General features: G+C 36.7%; 1 protein-coding gene and 1 pseudogene across 1 annotated transcript in view; one reads left to right on the forward strand and one right to left on the reverse strand.

Annotated features, from left to right (window-relative positions):
* Nucleotides 1-4,580: 4,580 nt before the first annotated feature.
* LOC118006467 (nuclear pore complex protein Nup155) overlaps nt 4,581-23,592 on the reverse strand; it is a 60,543-nt gene continuing 41,531 nt past the window's right edge. The window contains exons 23-35 of the mRNA XM_034999135.1: nt 23,339-23,530; nt 22,535-22,673; nt 21,685-21,820; nt 20,655-20,808; nt 20,345-20,449; nt 19,120-19,274; nt 17,878-18,007; nt 16,586-16,699; nt 15,713-15,833; nt 15,156-15,266; nt 11,984-12,120; nt 5,724-5,830; nt 4,581-5,152 (exon numbers count right to left, since the gene is read on the reverse strand). Of these exons, the coding sequence (XP_034855026.1) occupies nt 5,014-5,152; nt 5,724-5,830; nt 11,984-12,120; nt 15,156-15,266; nt 15,713-15,833; nt 16,586-16,699; nt 17,878-18,007; nt 19,120-19,274; nt 20,345-20,449; nt 20,655-20,808; nt 21,685-21,820; nt 22,535-22,673; nt 23,339-23,530 (1,740 nt within the window). The 3' untranslated portion in view covers nt 4,581-5,013. The remainder of the gene's footprint in view (nt 5,153-5,723; nt 5,831-11,983; nt 12,121-15,155; nt 15,267-15,712; nt 15,834-16,585; nt 16,700-17,877; nt 18,008-19,119; nt 19,275-20,344; nt 20,450-20,654; nt 20,809-21,684; nt 21,821-22,534; nt 22,674-23,338; nt 23,531-23,592) is intronic.
* On the forward strand, nt 9,840-10,446 carry LOC118006468 (annotated as a pseudogene).

A 23,592-nucleotide genomic window follows, 5' to 3' on the forward strand; every position in this document is an offset into this window, starting at 1 on the left:
AGTGCTATTTTCTTATATTCTATAGGAGTTTCTGCATAGGTAATTGCCCATGGATAAGCTCACGTTTACTTCTGCTTTTCTAATTTGTATGTCTTAAATTTCTTTTGTTTGCCAAATCACAATGATCAGAACCTCCAATACAATTTTGAAAAGAAACATCCATATTTTGTTTCCAACTTTAAGGAGAAAGTGTTTAGTCTTCTATCATTAGATGTGATTTTAGCTGTACATTTTTCATAAATGTCTTTTATCAGGCTGAGGAAGTTCCCTTCTACTTTTTATTTGCTGAGAATTGGATTATGATGTGCTTTGGTGTGACTTTGTATCTGTCCTGCTCTGGGCTCATTATGTTTCTTGGATCTATGGGTTTATAGTTTTCATTACAGCACAAGGAAGTGAGTGGTAAGCAAGGAAGGGTGACAGATATAGTGGACTGATGTGAAATGCAGTGTGCCTAGCATTCAATTCTTTAAGCACTTTTTCCAGTTCTGTATGGTTTGGGTGATGATCCTATACCACCATACCCCAAGACTGAGTTCATGATTCAAGCTGAGTTAATCAGAACCCTTCTTAGGACTTCTCTTGTTGACTATACCTTTGGGTTAGAGTGAACAGATAAAGTAACTTGACACTGCCTTGACATTGCATTCTCTCAGGACGTATGGAGCAAACTGTCTGCAGACACAGAGAATAAACATGAAAAGAAGAGCCAAAATGACCTAAGAAAGCCCTGAAGATATCCAGGCTCTGGGACTAGCCATGTGGAAGTAGCTCCATGTTAGACTTCTTAGTTTTGAAGGCTAATAATAAATTCTTCTTTTGCTTAAACTAACTTAGTCAAATTTTTATTTTTGTCAACTGCAATAAAGTCCTAATGCCAACCAGGAATTTGGAATTTCTATTGAGGGAAAAGGTGGGGGTGTAATATATTTAGGTGTACATTTTAAAAAGACCACTTTGACCTTAGTGTGGAAAAGGAACAAAGAAAGGGTCAAATGAGAGGCAGGAAGACCACTATGACATTACTGCAGGCATCTAAGTGAAGTAATCTCATTAAACTCTAAAAACCCAAAATAGTAAAATAATTGAGCAGATAATGGTGGATATTAAGAAAACAGTCTTGCTTAGAAATTGGTGACTGATTGTATTTGGAACGAGAGGGAAGAATTTAAAAATACCCGTATTTTGGAGTTGAGATTTCATTTTTTTTTTTTTAACAAATCCATTTAAAAATATGGAACGCTTCACGAATTCAGATAATAAAGACTTAAGTAGAAAGTAGAGGAGGAGGGGGGCACCTGGCTGGTTCAGTTGGTAGAGCATGCAACTCTTGATCTCAGGGTCATGAGTTCAAGCCCCATGTTATGTGTAAAGCTTACTTAAAAAAAAAAAAGGAAAGAAAAGAAAATAGAGGAGGAGGAGGAGTGGGCAGATTTCAGGGAGATAGGAATGAACGCAGATCTGGTCACATTTTGACTGAGGAGCTTTGGAGGTCATCTAAGTGAAAATGTTCATTACACAGGCAGAAACTCAGGTGTGGGCTGGAGATATAATACTCCTAACTCCTGCATGGTAAATTGATTAATCTTTTTTTTTTTTTTTTTTTGAGAGAGAATGAGAGAGAGAGAGTATGAGAGGGGGGAGGGTCAGAGGGAGAAGCAGATTCCCCGCTGAGCAGGGAGCCCAATGCGGGACTCGATCCCAGAACTCCAGGATCAGGACCTGAGCCAAAGGCAGTTGCCCGACCAACTGAGCCACCCAGGCGCCCTAAATTGATTAATCTTAAAAAGAGTTCGTCTTCCTGACAGGAGCTTCCTAAATGCAAAAAGCATAACCAAGAGTTTTAAAACAAAATTTTAATTTAAAACGTCATGATGTAGTTTAGAAATGTTTATTTGCAATGAAAAAAAGTAAAAATAATAGTATTGTTAAATATTTGAAGTGTAGAACAAAATTGAATAAAAATAGATTATTTTTAATAATATGATTATTATATTATTATTATAGCAGAGAAGTGTTCTTATAAGTTTTTGGATTTAAGAGTCTTATCATTTAGGGGCACCTGAGCGGCTCAGTAGGATGAATGCCTGCTGGATCAAGTCCCGAGTTGGGCTCTCTGCTCAGTGGGGAGTCTGCTTCTTCCTCTGACCCTCCCCCATCTCGTGCCCTCTCTCAAATAAATAAAATCTTTAAAAGAAAAAGTCTTATCATTTAGCTTTAGTCTTCTTATGAGGAAATTTTTCTTTTTTAAAGATTTTATTTATTTGACAGAGAGAAAGCCAGGGAGGGAACACAAGCAGGGGGAGTGGGAGAGGGAGAAGCAGACTCCTTGAGCAGAGAGCCTGATGCGGGGCTCGATCCCAGGACCCTGGGACCACGACCTGAGCCGAAGGCGGATACTTAACGACTGAGCCACCCAGGCGCCCCAAGAAATTTTTTTTTTAAGATTTTATTTATTTATTTATTTGAGAGAGAGTGAGAGAACACAAGTAGGGGGGAGTGGCAGAGGGAGAGGGAGAAGCAGGCTCCTTGCTGAGGGGCTCAATCCCAGGACTCTGGGATCATGACCTGAGCCGAAGGCAGGTGCTTCATTGACTGAGCCACCTAGGTGTCCTAAAAAATTTGTTTCTTAGGAAAATGAAAGTTTGAAGAGTTTAAATGATTCACTAGAAGACTAAAAAATATTCTGGAAAAAAAAAGCTTTATTAAGAGAATTTAAATGAAGAAACTGATAGAAAATGAAAGAAAATTATGTGCCCTTTCAAGACCTTTACATTCAATATTCCAGTTCTTCATTTTCTTGATACAACTGTATCACTATCATAATTTTTCCTCTCATGAGTAAGAGGAAAAAAGAGGTGGGAAGTATCCTGAGGAAGAGAATGAGCAATCTGTGAATCCTGAGATTGAAATTAACTATATATAACATAAATGTGGAGGAAATGCAAGTGATTAGCAGAGAAGTGTTCAATGAAAAAAGTCACTAGTAAGTCACATATGTTATAACTAAAGAAATGTTGAACATACATCACATGCATTTCAGGGTCAATATCCCATACCTTGCACAGTTACTCAAAATAGATTTTTCTCTTCTTTCCTGACCATTTTGCCAAATGAAAATGATCTACCTAAAAAAATTTGTCACAATCAAGATCTTCAGTGACTCGTCATTGCCTACGATGAATGCACTGTTTCATAAATAATGTTCAACTTATTATTCGTTGCCTGTATATGTTTAATAGTCACTATAAAGAAATAATGTGTTGAATAAACAAGTACAAGATATATTAATACAGTGGATAAATGTGCTAGAACAATGCTACTCCAAGCTTGATCCACTGACCACCAGTATCAGCATCACATTAGAGGTGGAACATCTGTTTTAGCAGGTTATCCAGGTGATGCTTACAAATTACAAGTTTTAGAAACACTGTTCTAGAGAGCTAAAAAGGAGGGGACCTAAGTTCTCTTAGGGATCTCACCCTCCCAAGGGTATGGAAAACATCTGCTATGCAGCTGGAACTGTTAAACCCTCTCAAAAGTGCTCTGTGATAAAAGGAACAGGGTTCAGATGTCTGACTCCTAAGGACCATTTAGCCATGCTAGCTTACAGTCCTTTTAAAAGATGTAGCTTCAATATTGTGAGTTGAGTATATTTAACATATATATTAATATGCTTGTGTGTAAATGGGCTTAAAAATATATATATTTATAGCAGAATTGGAGTCACAGCTAAATAACATTTAAGCAAGACTTTCATTTTAAGTAGACGTAACAGAATTTTAAGTTTACAGATTAACAATGCATAACTTACATTCATTTTACATATTCAAAAAAACTGAACTTAAGGAACTGAAAGCTGAAAAATATGAGAGGTAGTGGTACCTAATGAGTGACATTTTGACAGTCTATTAAATATTATGTATTAGATTACAGGAAAAAGGGAGCTAAATTCTAAGAGAATAAATACAAAAAAGGTCAACCTATGATCTTGGGAAAAAACGGGAAGGAAAATTATTTTCAAAATGTACTATAAAAATTGTTAAACCTGCTTCAATGACAATAAGCAGAAGGTAATTACTCTTGATGGCATAACAGGTGAGAGGAAAGAAGTCCATGTCCTTGCTTTTTTGTTAGTCCTGGTCATTCCCACTCTATTCTCCTTCCTTGTTGTTGCCATGACTTGGTTTCGTTATTCCAATTTGTTGAAGACTAAAAACTACATTACTAACAATTTTACTTTATATATTGTGTCTTGGGTAAAACTCATTTGCTGTGGTTACTGACTGGGAGGAAAAAGAATCAAACAGGGAGCAAATTCCCAGATGAGGCTTCTATGCTGGTTTGGCGCACACACTTTGAGAACCACTGCTTTAATGCAGTCGGTAATCAGTCACAAGGACTGGTAGGTAGACACTAAATGCAAAACAGTATCTCCTTGTGTAGGTTTTTAGGACATAGAATATTAGTTACACGTTTGCCACCTGCTCAAAAAATAGCCAAGAATATCTTCAAGAATTACATTTGACAAAATTAGTAGGTAGAAGAAATTTCTTTCCAAAGATGAACCCAAACCTAAATGATTTTTTAAGAGACAGTGTTTATTTGCCTATATTAGGATTACTGTAGAATCCAGTGTTATGGGACTTGCTCAGCTAGCCTATTTAAGTTTTGATATCAATATCCTTGGACTAACTTGAAAATGAATAGTATAAATTCAAAATTTCTGCCTTCATTAAATTAAAAATAAGAATTTCTAAATGTTTTTATCTTTGTGTTAAGATAAGTAATCTTATTTCACTTGTTTTTTAAACCTGATTATTAAAAAACAAAATAGTAATAAAAAATAATTCATCTGGCAAATGTACTGTTTGTAGATATTAGCCACTTGTTAAAAACACATTTCTATTAAAATTGTTCTTAAATTCTTAGATTTAAAGCACCTGATATCTGGACCCAACTGAGCTTTTATTTTACAGATTAAAATGCATGGATGACAATACATTACAATAATTAATGAAGCCGTTCTAGTTTAGCCTGGAGAGATTTAAAATTTCCCGTGATGGCTTGTACTGCCACTGAAGAGCTCATAGACTGAAGCTCAACCAGATAACCACAAATGGCATCCAGGCACAGATTCGTAAATCTTCTCCTGTAAAGGAAAAGATACCTGATCAACTATTGATACATTTAGAAACATTTCCTCCTGTAAGACTTCTCTCCAACTTCTGCTAAACTTACTATAGTCCCAGAAAGAGCAAGGAGCATACGATTAAGTAAATGGTAAATAAATGAAAACAGACAAGAAATGCAGGGGGTAGGTGAATTACCACATGACCACCATATTCCTTTGGAAGATTATAATGGGAAGGAGGCAGTAAGGATGATTCCTTAAATTAATATTAAATTATTTACATTCTTTTGGTCTTTTCAAACAAATATACCTTCTAATGGTCAATAATCTCAAAGACATAACTGAATTGCCCTAGATCACTAATTCAATGCAGAAAGAGTTTAGAAGTAATTCAAAAATTACATCATTTACCTATAGAAAGGATTCAGGATGGGGGGTGAAAAATGGAAAAAACTCTAACCTTTCATACATGCTGATATCATTCAAATAGTTAATCTCCATATCTTCCCCCATTCTAACTTTATTGCTCAGATACTTATTAGAAAACATTTAAGCTTTTGCCATAACACAATACCTAATTCATAGTTACCTCTCACAATTTAAAACCTGGCTAGGATTCTCAACATATCTTGCCAACAGTACATGTATACAATCCAAAAGGTGCAGTGGCTTCTTCATTCTGTTCCAGAATGGATCCTATAAAGAAAATATAAGTCACGAGTTGTAAAGCAAACTGTGTCAACTGATTTTTCAACCATTTATGTTATTAGTTAAACCAGTTATCAGAGTCCCAGGCAAAATTTCCCAATATTAAAATAAGCATTTAACGCAGGAGCACTGTGACAATGGGTTTGCTGACGGTTCTCACTATTCTGTGAGGACACCTGCAGATTGAAAGTGAGGGGATAGAGAACCATAATCATGCAAATGGACATCAAAAAAAAAAAAAAAAAGAAAGAAAGAAGGAAAAAAGAAAGAAAGAAAGAAAGAAACGAAAGCTGGAATAGCCATACTTATATCAGACAAATTAGATTTTATTTATAAGATTTTTGTTATTATGTATTTATTTGTCAGAGCACAAGCAGGAAGAGCTGCAGGCAGAGGGAGAAGCAGGTAGGGAGCCCGATGGGGGATTCAATCCCAGAACCCTGGGCCAAAGGCGGGTGCTTCATTGACTGAACCACCCAGGCGCCCCCAGACAAAGTAGATTTTAAACCAAAGACTGTAATAAGACATGATGAAGGGCATTTTACCATAATAAAGATGTCTATCCAACAAGATCTAACAATTGTACATATTTATGTCCCTAACTTGGGAACAGCCAAATATATAAACCAATTAATAACAAACATAAAGAAACTCATTGATAATAATATAGTAACAGTAGGGGACTGTAACACCCCACTCACAGCAATGGACAGATCATCTACAGAAGATCAACAAGGAAAAAAGGCTTTGAATGACACCCTGGACCAAATGGACTTCACAGATATATTCAGAGCATTTTAACCTAAAACAGCAGAATACAGATTCTTTTCAAGTGCACATGAAGATTCTCCAGAATAGATCACATACTGGGTCACAAATCAGGCCTCAAAAAGTACAAAAAGACTGGGATCATACCATGCATTATTTTCAGACCACAATGCTATGTAACCTGAATTTGGAAAGACCACAAATACATGGAGGTTAAAGAACATCCTACTAGGGGCGCCTGGGTGCTCATTCAGTTAAGTGTTTGCCTTTGGCTTAGGTCATGATCCTGGAGTCCTGGGATAGAGCCCTGCATCAGGGAGGCTCCCTGCTAAGTGGGAAGCCTGCTTCTCCATCTCCCTCTGCCCCTCTCCCTACCTTGCGTGCACGCTCTCTCTCCTCTCTCTCAAATAAAGAAATAAAATCTTAAAAAAAAAAAAAAAGAATATCCTACTAAAGAATGAACCGATAAGCCAGGAAATTAAAGGAAAAAAAAAATACATGAAGGCAACTGAAAATAAAAACATGATGGTCCAAAACCTTTGGGATGCAGCAAAAGCAGTCATAAGAGGGAAATACATAGCAGTACAGGCCTACCTCAAGAAGCAAGAAAAGTCTCAAATACACAACCTAACCTTACACCTAAAGGAGCTAGAAAAGGAACAGCAAATGAAGCCTAAGCCAGCAGAAGAAGGGTAATAATAAAGCTAGGAGCAGAAATAAATGACATAGAAAACAAAACTAGACCAGATCAATGAAACTAGGAGCTAGTTCTTTGAAAGAATTAAGAAAATTGATAAACCCCTAGCGAGACTTACCAAAAAGAAAACAGAAAGGACCCAAATAAATAAAATTACGAATGAAAGAGATCACAACCAACACTGCAGAAATACAATTATAAGAGAATATTAGGAGCAATTATATGCCAATAAATTAGGCAATCTGGAAGAAATGAATGCATTCCTAAAAACATATAAACTACCAAAACTGAAACAGGAAGAAATAGAAAATCTGAATAGACCCATAATCAGTAAAGAAATTGAATCAGTAATCAAAAATCTCTCGGGCGCCTGGGTGGCTCAGTTGGTTAAGCGACTGCCTTCGGCTCAGGTCATGATCCCGGAGTCCCTGGATCGAGTCCCACATCGGGCTCCCTGCTCGGCAGGGAGTCTGCTTCTCCCTCTGACCCTCCCCCCTATCATGTGCTCTCTCTCATTCTCTCTCACACAAATAAATAAATAAAATCTTTAAAAAAAAACCAAATCTCTCAACAAACAAGAGTCCAGGGATGGATGGCTTCCCAGGGGAATTCTTCCAAACATTTAAAAAAGAATACCTATTCTTCTGAAACTGTTCCAAAAAACAGAAATGAAAGGAAAACTTCCAAACTCATTCTAGGAGGCAAGCATTACCTTGATTCCAAAAATCAGACAAAGACCCCACTAAAAAGGAGAATTACAGGGGGCTCCTGGATGGCTCAGTCAGTGGAGCATTGGACTCTTGATTTCTGCTCAGGTCATGATCTCAGGGTCGTGAGACTGAGCCCCGCAGTGGGCTCCATGCTCAGCGCAGAGTCTGTTTTTCCCTCTCCCTCCCCCTCTGCCCCTCACCCTGCTCGCGCACTCTCTCTAAAATAATAAATAAAATTTTTAAAAAAGGAGAATTATAGACCAATATCCCTGATAAACATGGATGCAAAAATTCTCAACAAGGGGCTCCTGGGTGGCTCAATTAAGCAGCCAACTCTTGATTTTGATTCAGGTCATGATCTTACGGTCCTGGGATCAAGCCCTGCATTGGGCTCAGTGCTCAGCAGGGAGTCAGACTGAGGATTCTCTCTCTCCCTTAGCCCCTTCCCCTGCGCATGCTCTCCCTCTCTCAAATAAATAAATAAATAAATCTTAAAAAAACAATTCTCAGCAAGATACTAGCTAATCGGATCCAACATTACATTAAAAGGATTATTCACCACAACCAAGTGGGATTTATTCCTGGGCTGCAGGGGTGGTTCAATACCCACATATCAAGCAATGTGATAGACCACATTAGTAAAAGAAAGGATAAGAACCATATGATGCTCTCAATAGGCGCAGAAATAGCATCTGACAAAATACAGCATCCTTTCTTGATAAAAACCTTCAAGAAAGTAGGGATAGAAGGAACATACCTCAACATCATAAAGACCATATACAAAAGACCGACAGGTAATATCATCCTTAATGGGGAAAAAAACATAGCTTTTCCGCTATGGTCAGGAACAAGACAGGGATGTCCACTCTCACCAATGTTGTTCAACACAGAACTGGAAGTCCTAGCCTCAATAATCAGACAACAAAAATAAATAAAAGGCATCCAAATTGGCAAGAAGTCAAACTTTCACTATTCACAGACGACATGATACTCTATGTAGAAAACCCAAAAGACTCCCCCCAAAATTGCTAGAACTGATACAGGAATTCAGCAAAATTGGATATAAAATCAATGCACAGAAGTCTGTTGCATTTCTATACAGCAATAATGAAACAGGAGAAAGAGAAATCAAGGAATCGATCCCATTTACAACTGCACCAAAAACCATAAGCTATCTAGGAACAAACCTAACCAAAGAGGTAAAAGATCTGTACTAAGACTATAGAACACTTATAAAAGAAATTGAAGATGAAACAAAGAAATGGAAAAACGTTCCATGCTCACGGAGTGGAAGAACAAATATTGTTAAAATGTCTGTATTACCCAAGCGATCTACATATTTATGCAATCCCTATCAAAATAACACCAGCAATTTTCACAGAGCTAGAACAAACAACCCTAAAATTTGTATGGAACTAGAAAAGACCCCAGATAGCCGAAGTAATGTTGAAAAAAAGAAAACCAAAGCTGGAGACATCACAATTCTGAACTTTAAGCTGTATTACAAAGCTGTAATCAAGACAATATGGTACTGGCACAAAAACAGACACACAGATCAATGGAACAGAACAGAATGCCCAGAAATGGACCCACAACTATATGGTCAACTAATCTTCAACAAAACAGGAAAAAATATCCAATGGAAAAAAAGTCTCTTCAACAAATGGTGTTGGGAAAATTGGATAGCTACATGCAGAAGAATGAAACTGGACCACTTTTTTACACCATACAAAAAAATAAATTCAAGGAACTTCCTGAAGATCTTCTGCGTGCAGATGGCATCACCCAGAGCATGAGCTGCTTCACGAGGGTACTGAAGACAATGGCCAAGAACAAACTAAGAGGGCAGAAATCCAGGAATGTATTTCATACAGCCAGCCAAAAAAACTTTAAGTCTAAAAACAAAGCAAAACCAGTTACCACTAATCTTTTCTTTAAAAGATTTTATTTATTTGAGAAAGTGAGAATGAGAGAGAGAGAGAGAGAGAGAGAGAGAGCACATGAGAGGGAGGAGGGTGAGAGGGAGAAGCAGACTCCCCGCTGAGCAGGGAGCCCGATGCAGGACTCGATCCCGGGACTCCAGGATCATGACCTGAGCTGAAGGCAGTCGCCTAACCAACTGAGCCACCCAGGCGCCCTACCACTAATTTTAAGAAGATAAACATTGTTTATGTGCTGCCGAAGCGAGCACTGAAGATAAACATTGTGAATGATGAAAAAATTAAGAGTGAATAAAGCTTTTGTAGATATACAAAAGGAACTTGCCCATTTCTCAAAAGGCCTTTCCTTTGAACCCTTGCAGAAACAGCTGATTCCTCAGCAGTGTCATGAAAATGAACCAGTTAATGTTGATGAAGCGACAAGATTAATGGCTCAGTTGTAATACACTGGAGATACATCAAATACCCCCAAAAGACCAATAAATTAAATGTTTTATACAGTTAAATAAATAATTAAAAAAAAATCAAAATGGACGAAAGACCGAAATGTGAGAGAGGAATCCATCAAAATCCCAGAGGAGAACACAGGCAGTAATCTCTTTGACCTTGGCCACAGCAACTTCTTACTAGACATGTCTCCAGAAGCAAGGGAAAGAAAAGCAAAAATGAACTATAGGGATTTCATTAAGATAAAGTTTCTGCACAGCAAAGGAAACAGTCAACAAAACGAAAAGGCAACCAATGGAGTGGGAGAAGATATTTGCAAAGGACATATCTGATATAGAGTTAGTATCCAAAATGTATAAAGAACTTATCAAAGTCAACACCCCAAAACAAATAATCCAGTTAAGAAATGGTCAGAAGACATACGAATGGCTAACAGACACATGAAAAAAGCTCAACATCACTCATCATCAGGGAAATACAAATCAAAACCACAATGAGATACCTCCTCACACCTGTCAAGAGGAAACACAGGTTCCTAAACAGGAAATTTGCAAGCTCTACAAAGTGGGTTATTTTTCCTAAATAACATCACAATGCAGTTTTTAATGATTTTCAAATATTAACCATGACCAGATAGTTTAGTAACCATATAATATTAAATGCTTATTTTATTGCACTTATTTTTTTTATTTTCTTCTTGTCAGCTGTGATACCCCTTTTACTTTAAACCTATATAGACTTAGTCTGACTAGACCAGCAAAGAATCTTAATTCTCATTCTGGCTATACCAATAACTAGCCATGTGACTTGAGTAGGTTATTCATTTAAAATCTCTGCCCTTGTCAGATGCTCATTTCCTATCATAGGTTCATTTTGAGGCTTAAATGAGATATACAAGTGCCTTGTAAAGCACTGCATAAATGTTTTGATGGTGTTACCATAAAAGACATGATATAGGTCAACAAGGTGTTATTTGGATCTTTTATCTTAGAATAAAAATTATAAAATATATAGTCTGATAAGGTTCAATAAGGTGAGAAAGATTTTTTTTTAACTGAGGTATAACTGAGACATAACATTGTATCATTTTCAGGTATACAACATATGATTTGTTATTTGTAAATATACAATAACAAATCAGTATTAGACATAATCACCATAGTAAGTCTAGTTACCACGCATCACCATCACAATTGCAAAGTTTTTTTCTTGTGGTGAGGAAGATCTTTGAGCACTGATATTTTAGATAAAGTTATAGGGAATAAATACACTATTATTTTGTTCTTGTAAAGCAAATGGTGATTCTTAATGTAATGGGCTTAGCCTATTACACAAAGAGTAAAGCAAATATGTTTACTAAGAAATATTTGATTTTTATCATGATATACAGCAAAGCAACTCATTATCAATTTTAAAAATCTAAAGTATGATAATTTCTTATATTCAAACAATGAAGCATATTTCTGATGTAATTTTATCAGATGATGAGACACTTATAAACATACAATCAAAATATTCTTTTAACTAAAAAAGGTTTGTTAACTTTAAATTATTTCATTTTATTTAATATTTTCCTTACCCGTGATTTGAACAAGTGATCATATACTTCCAGTAGTCTAGGTAATGGCACTCCAATCTCATTCATTGTCTGTATTACAAAACCTACATCCCAGTTCAAAGTACAAACTTGCTGCTCTAAAAACTGCACAATAAAATCTGGAGAGGGAAAAAGATCAGAAATTAGAATTGTTAACTCTTCCCGCCCCCCTCCCCCCCCACTTACTGAGATAAAATAGCCATACACTGTGTAACTTTAAGGTACAGAACATGATGATGTGATACATATATACATTGTGAAATGTTTACTCCGGTAAGGTTAGTTAACAGGTCCTTCACCTCACTTCATTACTCTATTGTTGGTACAGAATTATTAAGTCCCGGGGAGCCTGGGTGGCTCAGCTGGTTAAGCTGCTACCTTCAGCTCAGGTCATGATCTCACGGTCTTGGAATTGAGTGCTGCATGGGGCTCCCCACTCAGAGGCGAGTCTGCTTCTCCCTCTGCCCCTCCCCGCCCCGCTTGTGCACTCTCTCTCTCAAATAAATAAAATCTTTAAAAAAAGAAAACCAATTTTCAAAAAAAAAATTTTTATAAAAATAAGTGATATATCAGGATAGGCAAATATATAGAGATATAAAGTAGATTAGTGATTGCCTAGGGCTGGAAAGTGGGAAGGAATAGGGAGTGATTGCTAATAGGTACATGGTTTCTTTCTGTGGTGATGAAAATGGTCTAAATTTAATTGTGGTGACTGTTGCACAACTGTGAATGTGCGATATAATTTAAAGCTATTAGGAAAAAAACTACATTTTGGTGAGTTTGGAAAATACAGAAAGGTACATGAAATAGAGACCATTCATAATCCCACTATTGGAGAGGACCCACTGAATCCTCAGTTTAACAGCTTTTCAGAAAAGAAGGGTTACTGCATCCTGATTTTAGAAATATTAAATGTGTGGTTTTTTTTTTTAAGATTTTATTTATTTATTTGACAGAGAGAGAGATAGTGAGAGCAGGAACACAAGCAGGGGAGAGGGAGAGGGAGAAGCAGGCTTCCCGCGGAGCAGGGAGCCCGATGCGGGGCTTGATCCCAGGACCCTGGGATCATGACCTGAGCCAAAGGCAGACAGTTAACGACTGAGCCACCCAGGAGGCCCAATATTAAATGTGTTTTTAAGTGCCTCACCCCCTCAGATGTGTAAGTTATTTATTTTAATGGTTCTAATTTTAGCCCCATTCTCACTTTTTACTACCTGTCATATCGTAAGTAAGATCGTAATAGTAACAATCACATTCATATTTATGATCCTAGAAATCTACGACTGACCAATGTGCATATCCACAGGCAAGAAGAATCACTGAAAAGACAGCCAATGACTGAACCTGCAACTATCCCAGAATCTACCATACAAAACTTTTGTGCAGGTGATCAAATTTCTAAAAACTCTAAATTTGTTCTTCTTTGAAGCCCCCTGGGGCTTGTTTGCCATTGAAAGATGGACCAAAGAAGAAGAAAGGCCTCTTCTACCCTAAACTTTACTAGGCTCAAAAATTAAAAATCTAAGTCGAAGCAGAAATACCCTAAAAAAAAATTATGTATAATGTGGCCTTTTTATTATTAAAACTATTAAGCTTTAATTTTTTCTTTTTCTCATTAATGAAATAGCATGGCAGTTTTTTTTTTAAAGATTTATTTACTTGAGAGAGAGAATGAGAGAGAGAGAGAGAGAACGTGAGAGGGGGGAGGGTCAGAGGGAGAAGCAGACTCCCCTACGAGCAGGGAGCCCTGATGTGGAACTTGATCCCGGGACTCCAGGATCATGACCTGAGCCGAAGGCAGACGCTTAACCAACTGATCCACCCAGGCGCCCCAGAGTGGCAGTTTTAAATACTATACTTACAAGATTATAATGACTTTATTTCTTGCCATTTCCAGAAAATAAGTCATAAATCAGAGATGGTCCTATAAAAAAAGTCTCTATCCTCATTAAATAAACAATTTGTTATGTTGTGAGCATTTTCCTGGTTCTCAACATTTTTCAAAGATCCTGGGTGCTTAACATCCTACTTTACGGATATATTTATGTTGATTCTATTCTTTTATTTTTTATTTTTTTAAGTAGGCTATAAGCCCAGCATGGAGCCCAATGTGGGACTTAAACTCATGACCCTGAGATCAAGGCCTGAGCTGAGATCAAGAGTTGGATGCTTAACCAACTGAGCCACTCAGGCACCCTGATTCTATTGTTTTACAACTGAAGAAAACATTATACATCGGCAAATCTCTAATAATTAGAGTCATATACATAACAATTATAGTAATACAGCTGATTAAAGGGTTCAAAAAATTGCATTTTTAACACAATTATTTGCTTTTTTAAAAGATTTATTTGAGAGAGAGAGAGAGTGTGAGCAGGGGGAGGGTCATCACAGGGAGAGGGAGAATTCTAGAGCTGAGTACTTGGTCAGCGGGTAGCCCAATGCAAATCGGGGCTTGATCCCAGGACCCTTAGATCATGACGCCAAAATCAAGAGTCAGCCACACAACCAACTGAGCCACCTAGGTGCCCCAAATATTTGTTATTTTAAAGAAAAATATGTCCTCAATATAATTAGAGCAGAGGGGCGCCTGGGTGGCTCAGTTGTTAAGCGTCTGCCTTTGGCTAAGGTCATGATCCTGGGGTTCCAGGATTGAGCCCCGCATCGGGCTCCCTGCTCCGCAGAAAGCCTGCTTCTCCCTCTCCCACTCCCCCTGCTTGTGTTCCCTCTCTCGTTGTGTCTCTCTCTATCAAATAAATAAACTCTTAAAAAAAAAAAAAAATATATATATATATATATAATAAGAGCAGTTGAAGCAATCACAGATTGCCCATGCAGAAAAACACTAGCCATTTTTCTTTCCTCTTTAAACTTGTAGAGGGTTACCAACAATATAATCATTACCGTCTGTTAGCACTATTCCCCAGACAGATATATAAACTTACAAGGTCAAAGAAGGTTTCATACCTAACTATTTGTCAACAAATTCTGTTATCTTTGGAGGTCTTTCTGGAGAGGTAGAATTAAACAGCTGAGCTAAACAGCAACAAAGGAACAATTCCACCCTGAAGAACATTATCTTTCCATGTGAATGAAGAAAACCATCAAAAGAAAAAACACAACACCCATGATAGCACTTAAGGTTACTGCTTACCTAAAGGAAAGAAGCGAGGTGTGCCAGCATAAATTTTGCCAAGGAGCACAACCTTGAGACTAAGAGCATGCATTCTATCTGAGGAGCTCAACGCTACACTTTCATTCAATTCTGCAAGAAAAAGACATGCCATTAGAAACCCAAACTGTTTTTAATGTGCAATTGTTTAAATAGGCTATTTTATTCTATTTCAAGGTACAAAATAGCCTACAAATGATATTCTAACATAATGAGCAGATACTGTGTTTCTGTTAGTGTCTGAAATACTTTCCTCTTACCAGACACTGGTTATAGGATTCTGAGGAAAGTGTCTCAGAATCCCTTATTAAGAAGTACAACCAAAAATGACACATCCTTTTCTCAGTCCTCTCCAATATAAATTGAGGACATTCTCTAGAGGGCCACCCTCCACCACATCCAGGTACCCTCTACTTAGCCTCTACTTAGGTATATACAATTTTCATGAGCTCTAGATGTATGAAAGCCACTAGCAGTTTGCATTCCTCTACCAAGTCACTAAATAACGTATGCTAATATACCTGTAAGTGAGCACTTACCCTTCTCTATGATATCTTGCCAAAGTGTCTGCACCAATATAGGGTCTGAATAACCAGCACAATGAATTATTGCAAGTTTACACTCTGCAAGTTTAAATGGGTCAGCAAATTCCCCATAAAGCTGTCGGAGAAAATGCCAACATTATACATACAACCAGAGATCAAGAGTCAGAAATTAATAGTGATGCACTCCTTGAAAATTAAAAATGATCAAAGATTTTATCCAAAGTTCTTAAAATACGATGTAAAGATGTGATGACATGCAGCTGGTCATAACTCCAGATTAAGAATGGTGAAGGCTTGGTAAACACATTTAAATAGATTCCAACATGTGTGCCTCCACAGCCCCCCCCCGCCCCTCGGCTGGCAGGAAGATACTGCAATAACATGTCTTTTAAAATTAGCATTGTCTAAATCAGGGTTTAAAGAATCCTAGAAACATGGAAACACAAGTCTCAGGGTGCTTCATGGTACTTGGAGAAATGTCCAAGAGTTATTGAAAAAGGAACTGCTCTGAAGTACAGAGTGGGAGCGGCTTGGAGAGATAAGCAAAGATAAGTTACTTTTCCAAGACAATAAGCAAGGCCATAAAATAGATGGCAGGAGGTTTAAGGAAGCTTGATGTGAGGCTGAGAGATTCTTGAGAGAAAACAGCCCATAAAGAGCAGGTTAGCTCTTCCTAAGAGTCAGATACCACAGCAGTGATCTGTCAGCCCAGCAACATGCTCCCCAGGATGGCTTATCTTAATTTTGTGGAGATAGATTATCTCCACATTTTTTGCATTCTACTACAGAATGCAAAAAAAAAAAACAACCAAGGAATTTGTAGATATTAGGTGACTGCTACAGGAATTCACCTTGCTTTTTTATTACCTTAGTTATGTCCATTAGCTCAGAATCCAGCTGAGAAATTGCATCCTGTACAGAAGAATGATGGGAATACTGCCTTTGTAGTGTCTCTTGTATCTGAAGTTGGATCCTAGCAACCTAGTTTGGATTAAAAAAAAAAGCAAGTCTCAAGTTCTTGATGATAAATCAACAAGTACTTGAAGGAATGATTCCTAGTATCTGACTTTAAGTTGGTTAAAGTAAAAACAATGTATAAATAACAGCAATAGTGACTAGAGTTAATAATACTGTATTGCATATTTGAAAGTTGTTGAAGAAAATAGACTGTAAAAGTTCTTATCACAAGATTTTTGTAATTACGTATATGGTGATAAATGTTAATTAGACTTATTATGGTGATCATTTTGCAATATCTAAAAATACTGAATCATTACATTGTATACCTGAACTAATATAATGGTATGTGTCAATTATACTTCAATTAAAAAAAAATGAACGAATGAAGATTTCTATCATAACAAACTGGCAAAACAAAACAAAACAAAAATAACAAACTGGCAGCTCTTCATCACAACATAAAAGATCTCACAGGAAGTTTACTATGGCAGAGCGCCCTTGCTACCACGCTAAACACCCATCTCTCCCACTACTGCAGCCAAACAATGGCTAGACCCTATTTTCCAACCTCCTCTGTAGGGAGATAGGGCCATTAAGACTAAGTTCTCTTCAAAGGAATGTAAGTGGAAGTCAAGTATGTCATTTCAGGGCTGAAGGTCTTTAAGAGAGTGAATGTGCTTATTACATGTGATTTTTTTCTCTTACTCCCTCTGACAGAAGAAAAAGGTAAGGCCATAGGGAATGGTAGAGCCAGAAAATAGAACTTGGGTATTAAAATCAATCAAGTGGAAGAAAGCCACTGGCTAATCAGGGACACCCACTCTGGATATTTGTGAATGAGAAATAAGCCTTTGTATTTGGACCATTATATACTTTTGGGTCTCTTAATTAGGGCAGGTTAGCCTACTCTACTTCACATACCTACTGATTAGCTTCCAGAATAAATGGTAAATGTGATATAATCTCCTTTGTGTTGGAATAGTTGGAAAAAAACTTTTGAAATGCCACAGAGAAAAAATTTAATTACAGCAATGTCCTGTGACCCAATGAAAGATTTATGTCTAAATATGAAAATAAATACATATAGGCAGAAGAGAGTAGAATTACTAATACTGACTGCTACTGACTTATGACTTACTAGAGGGAAGAAGGGAAAATGGAATAAATGCAGGCAAAGTTTAAGTATCTTTAGTGCTTACTTCCATTTTTTCTTCTAATTCATGAAGGAATTCACCATCCGCAGCTATCGATGAAATGGCAGTGGAACTTTTGGCACTAAGAATGGCTCGAGCAATGTACTCTAGTCGCTGCTGAAGTGAAATTTCTGTGCTGGGGGTGGGGGAGAACCTTATTTTTATTTATATGAATTCTTAAGGATCCAATATACAAATATATTAATTATGATGCACTATTTTGTATATACCAAATTAACATAAAAGGCCATTAGAAACTTGAAAAAACTATTAGAGGGGGGTGCCTGGGTGGCTCAGTCGTTAAGCATCTGCCTTCAGCTCAGGTCATGAGCCCAGGTCCTGGGATCGAGTCCCACATCGGGCTCCCTGCTCCGCGGGAAGCCTGCTTCTCCCTTTCCCACTCCCCCTGCTTGTGGCTTGTGTTCCTGCTCTTTGATTAAAAAAAAGAGAAAAAGAAAAAACTATATTAGAGGACTTCTAATAAAAGAGATCTACAGTTTAAGGCAACAAATAAAAAAATACTTAAGTTTACATCCAAAAAAGTAACTTACTATTTTAAAACTTTAATTCAGTATATTAAAACTTGGATTCTTCTAAACACTAAGGAAAATGTTTTGTTTTGTTTTTTTTAAGATTTTATTTATTTATTTGACAGAGAAAAACACAGTGAGAGAGGGAACACAGCAGGGTGAGTGGGGGAGAGGGAGAAGCAGGCTTCCCACGGAGCAGGGAGCCCGATGCGGGGCTCGATCTCAGAACCCTGGGATCGTGACCTAAGCCGAAGGCAGACACTTAACAACTGACCCACCCAGGCGCTCCTCAATAAGATTCTTAACAGTCTTCAACATACACACTCAAAAATTTTTTGGTAATTTAAACCAATAATAGAGGAGAGGAAATTAGTCTAGAATTAGTAAAACATTTAAAATTATAAAGCCTTTGAGAAGTTTTTGTCCTTTTAATTAAGAATACTAATTAACTGCTTAGTAGGAAAGACTCTAAAAACATAAAGAAGAGATTTAGAAGACAGTTTGACTAGAGAGGGTCTTGGGTATTTAGTATCTCCCATACACTATTAAAAAAAAGAAAAAAAAAAACTGTAAACTTTAGGTAAATCCAAGTAAAAGCATAAAAACTCTACATACTATAACCTGAATAAGGTTTTATTTAATTTCTGAAATCTGGATGTATCTAGTTATAGGTCAGTTATCAATCATTATTCATAGTAGTAAGGGTATTATACCATACCTATGCATGTCAGCCAATTTGGACAGGACACGAGCAGCATTACTAAAGCTTCTGTTCTTTTCATAATACCTCCAGAGTAAATCCATGTAACGAACTTTGTTTTGATCAACTTTGGCCATTCGGACTAGATGTGGCTCCAGAAATGGAGAAGCAATCTGCAAATTATACAGTCACTCAGAAACATTTTCTGGACTAGGCATTTGCCCTTTATGTAGTAACTATTAACATTTTTAAGTCAACTACAGGTATGTCTTACTTCATGAATACACAAGCAAAATTATAATCCAACAACAGAGGGCAATTTTTTTTCATTATAAATGATTTTTCCCAGAGTTAACCAAAGAGTTGCTATGAAAAGTTGAATTAGGCTGATTAAACTAATCATAATCCAGTTACAAATTTTTTTTTTTAATTTTTATTTTTTTGAGACAGAGTGAGCATGGGGGGCGGGGAGAGAACCCCAAGCAGGCTTCATCTCACAACCCAAGGATCATAACCTGAGACGAAATCAAGAGTTGAACGCTTAACTGACCAAGCCACCCAGGCATCCCCAATTACAAATATTTCAATAAACTTTGAAAACACAGCTACTGATTCCTAGACTCGGAACTCAAAGACATCCTTGCCATTATCAAATGCCACACATTTATTTTACAGACTAAAGAATACTGAGACTTAGGATAGTAAAAAGACACGTATGAAGTCACATACTGAATTAATGGCAGAGGTAATGCCAAGTTTAGAACTCCTAATTCATAATCCAGTGATTTCCATCCCACAATATAAACAACCCAAATCAGCTTCACAATTACAAGAAAATTAGAGCAATAGTTTACTTCGCCCACCAGGAAAAGATATTACATTACTTGGCTTGACGCTAACACCTAATGGTAGGTTCAGGATAAGAAAATGAATTTCCTGGATCTATGTATTTTTTATTTTTATTTATTTTTAAAGATTTTATTTATTTGACAGAGAGAGAGAGAGCAAGAGACTGAGTGAGCACAAGCAGGGGGAGTGGCAGACAAGGGGAGAGGGAGAAGCAGGCTCCCTGCTGAGCAGGGAGCCCAATGCAGGGCTTGATCTCAGGACCCTGAGATCATGACCTGAGCCAAAAGCACATGCTTAACCGACTGAGCCACCCAGGTGCCCCTCCTTCAACTATGTATGTGCTACTTGAAAATACAAATTAACAATACCAGAATAAAAAAAAACTTTTTTTTACCTGTAATAACTTATCTGCAAGATCAGCTTGTATTAGCCAATTATAAAGGGCAATACTAAAGAGCTCATCTTTGGATCGTTGAGACAGTTTAAGCATTTGTTCAAACTAAAATAAAAAAATAGTAAGAATTAGCAGTTAAAGGCCCTCTTGCTGGACATCATAACCATCAGCCTTATAAAATCCTGAAATCAAGAATCTTTAAATGTTTATTTCTAAGATCTACTACCTTTCCCAAGAGGAGCTGCTACCACTACCACAAAGAACTTCTAAACAATGTATTTTCAGGATAAAAATATGCTATGTCCCTTACGTGATGTCCTGCTTCTTCATTACTCAGCATATTGGGATCAGATGACAATACTGGAGGCCCAGGTTTTTTGGGTACACTGGGAGACTGAGGAGCAGCCTTACTTTGATTTACCAATTCTTGAAGTGTATCTGTAATACACTTGTAACTGTTTAATCTGAAAAAGAATGGAAAAGAAGCAACTGCATTATTTAATTAGACAGCAACTGACTAATTTAAATATACAGAATAATTTGAAGACTATTTTGGGGAAGAGATATATGTACACACACACATATATTTGGTATTAAAATATAAATTGTATACTTTTTCTAGGTTTGAGAAACATGTGGTTAACCATAAAAGGGTGAAGTCATAAAAATTAACGTATTAATAAAAAACATGTTTTAGATAGGTTATATATTTCCTTTATGGACACACATTTTTTTTTCTTTAACAGTCACTACTAATTTGTGAACATTTAAAAATTGTAGCATAAAATAAAATAAAATACTAATCTTCATCCAGAACTAGAAATTAGGTGGGCGGGGGGAAATGGTTCTAAGTAAGTTATCTCATTTAAAATTGACATTAGTAAAGTGTCATAAAAGCCACAGAGGCAAGTTCAAAAACATTTATAAGTCCTTAAGAATTTCCACCAGATTATGGGGCACCTGGGTGGCTCAGATGGCTGAGTGTCTGCCTTCAGCTCAGGTCATGATCTCCAGGTCCTGGGATCGAGCCCCACATCAGGCTCCCAGCTCAGCGGGAAATCTGCTTCTCCCTCTCCCTCTGCCTCTCCCCCTGCTTGTGCTCTGTCTCTCTCTCTCAAATGAATAAATAAAATCTTTAAAAAAAAAATTTCCACCAGACTAAAACTTGAACCCTAAACTAAGAATTATAATCCTAATTTAGGCCCGTGATAAAAAGACATTTTTAAGTGAAAGCATAATTCAATTTTATAAGTGTTGTACTTAAGATATTATTTCCTAATACAATCAATGAAACTGTACACCAAGAAAAGCTGACAAGAAGCTAAGGTGATAAAACTTGCCTTTCTTGGAAAGCCTGCAGTCCCACGATGTCTTCTTCTGGTTCTCCATGTTTATAGAAATGAAGTCCAAGACCCTGAGGATCTTTTTTTTCTGCAGCAGTAAGAGAGAGCTCCACTACACCCTCATAAAAACGGACTAATGGGAAAGGAAAAGGAAAAAGAGATAAGGCTTATTAAGATGGATGCGTTATTCCTTAGCTGGTTTATAAAAATACTGATCAAGGTTTTTACATCTCTACTGTATGCTAGTCACCTTGATAACACTATCATATAAAATATGTTTGGGGAATCTACCAAAGAATAAGGTACCAACATGCCTAAAAGGCAGCTATTAAGTATATTTTCTTCAATGGAAAAAAATTTTCAAAGTTAGAATAATAAAAGGGATGGATTCAGTTCCTTGATGGAAAAAAAAATCTTAGAATTCAAAACAGTATCTGTGCTAACAGTTATTACTTTTACATTATGCTAGATTTGATTTAAAGTAATTTAAAAGCAGCAGACAGGTACTATTTTAAAAATTAGTCAAAAGAATTAAAAGCATCCAAAAAATAAATGTAACCCAGAATCTATCTAATACAGATAGTAGTTTAACTGGACAAGGACTAAAACTCCTGTTAAAAAGTTACACGTTTCAAGATATAAAAAGAGCATTATAGTTTTTGCAGAGGCTAGTGTAGTCATCAAATACTAAAACACAAGGCACGAGTTTCCCATGTCATATCACTTGGGAAAGTGAAGTTGAAGAGGGGTTTGCTTCTGGTAAGAGGCTCTTTATCAGTAGCTTGTTTTATTCAGTCGTTTTTCTCCTGAGTTAAGAAAAAGATATGAAAAACATTTTGTTTCTCACCTTGTCTATACTGAGCACAAACACTGGAAAGGTCCACTTGATTGCTGATTTTCTGATATTCCTTTAAGGATTCTCTTAACATTCTTTCCTTTTCAATCTTATTTTGAACTTGTCGGGAACGCTGGAGGAGTTCATTTGCCTAGAATCAGAGATGACAGGAACTTAAAAAGATGTAAAATCCAGCACATAGATGATGTTATCAATATAAGTCTTGGTCTATGTCTCAATTTACATCTGGTTTATTATCATAAAAAATAAAAACAACTCTACAAACTTACTTCTTCTTAATTTTAGGCAGAAAAATTTTTGACCAAAAAAATCCTAGCTATTTTTAATTCCTTTCACAAATATTTTAAGCAAGATAGCTTTGACTGGTAAACCTCTTGCCTAGTCAATACATTATTGGTCAGCAGGCAGTCCATGTGATACTGATTTTTTTAATTATTTTCAACCTGTAAGAAAGGATCAATAAAAACTGCCCAATTAACTCTAACTTATTATAGACTTAAAGTTTTAGTAATTTTTAATTTCTAAGGAGAAACAGATTTAACCATTGAAAAAACACGGTCTAAAAATACTATCAAGATTATGAAAAACTTAAACACACAAGGATTTTAAGAAATGATGTATTCCAACTCCTCTCATCATACAGATGAGGACTCTCGAGGCCATGAGAGGTTAGGAGACCTACTCAAGAGACGTCATATGTTAAGTAAAAGATGGTTTCTGATTCCAGTTCTATTGTGCTTTTTATACCATGAAACCCCCTTTACGAATACTGAAATAGCTGATAAAGCATCATACCTTAGAACAAATTGCATCATCAGTGCTATACAGAAGTGGGCAGATATCCTGTAAGTGTAAACTAATGCCATCAACAGCAGCATTATCTCTGATGTAGCAGTTGATAAGAGAAGCAATTAATGCCCCGGTCAGTTCCTTGTCCCTGATTACCAGATCTTTAAAGGTGGTGATTTTCAGCTGCTCTTGAAATTCCTAGGAATATAAGAAAAAATCCTTTTTTCTACCAAAAATATAGGAATATCCTATTTCTACCC

Source organism: Mirounga leonina, unplaced genomic scaffold (genome assembly GCF_011800145.1).
Source record: "Mirounga leonina isolate KUSES-001 unplaced genomic scaffold, KU_Mleo_1.0 Mir_97, whole genome shotgun sequence".
NCBI classification, from domain to species: Eukaryota; Metazoa; Chordata; class Mammalia; order Carnivora; family Phocidae; genus Mirounga; species Mirounga leonina.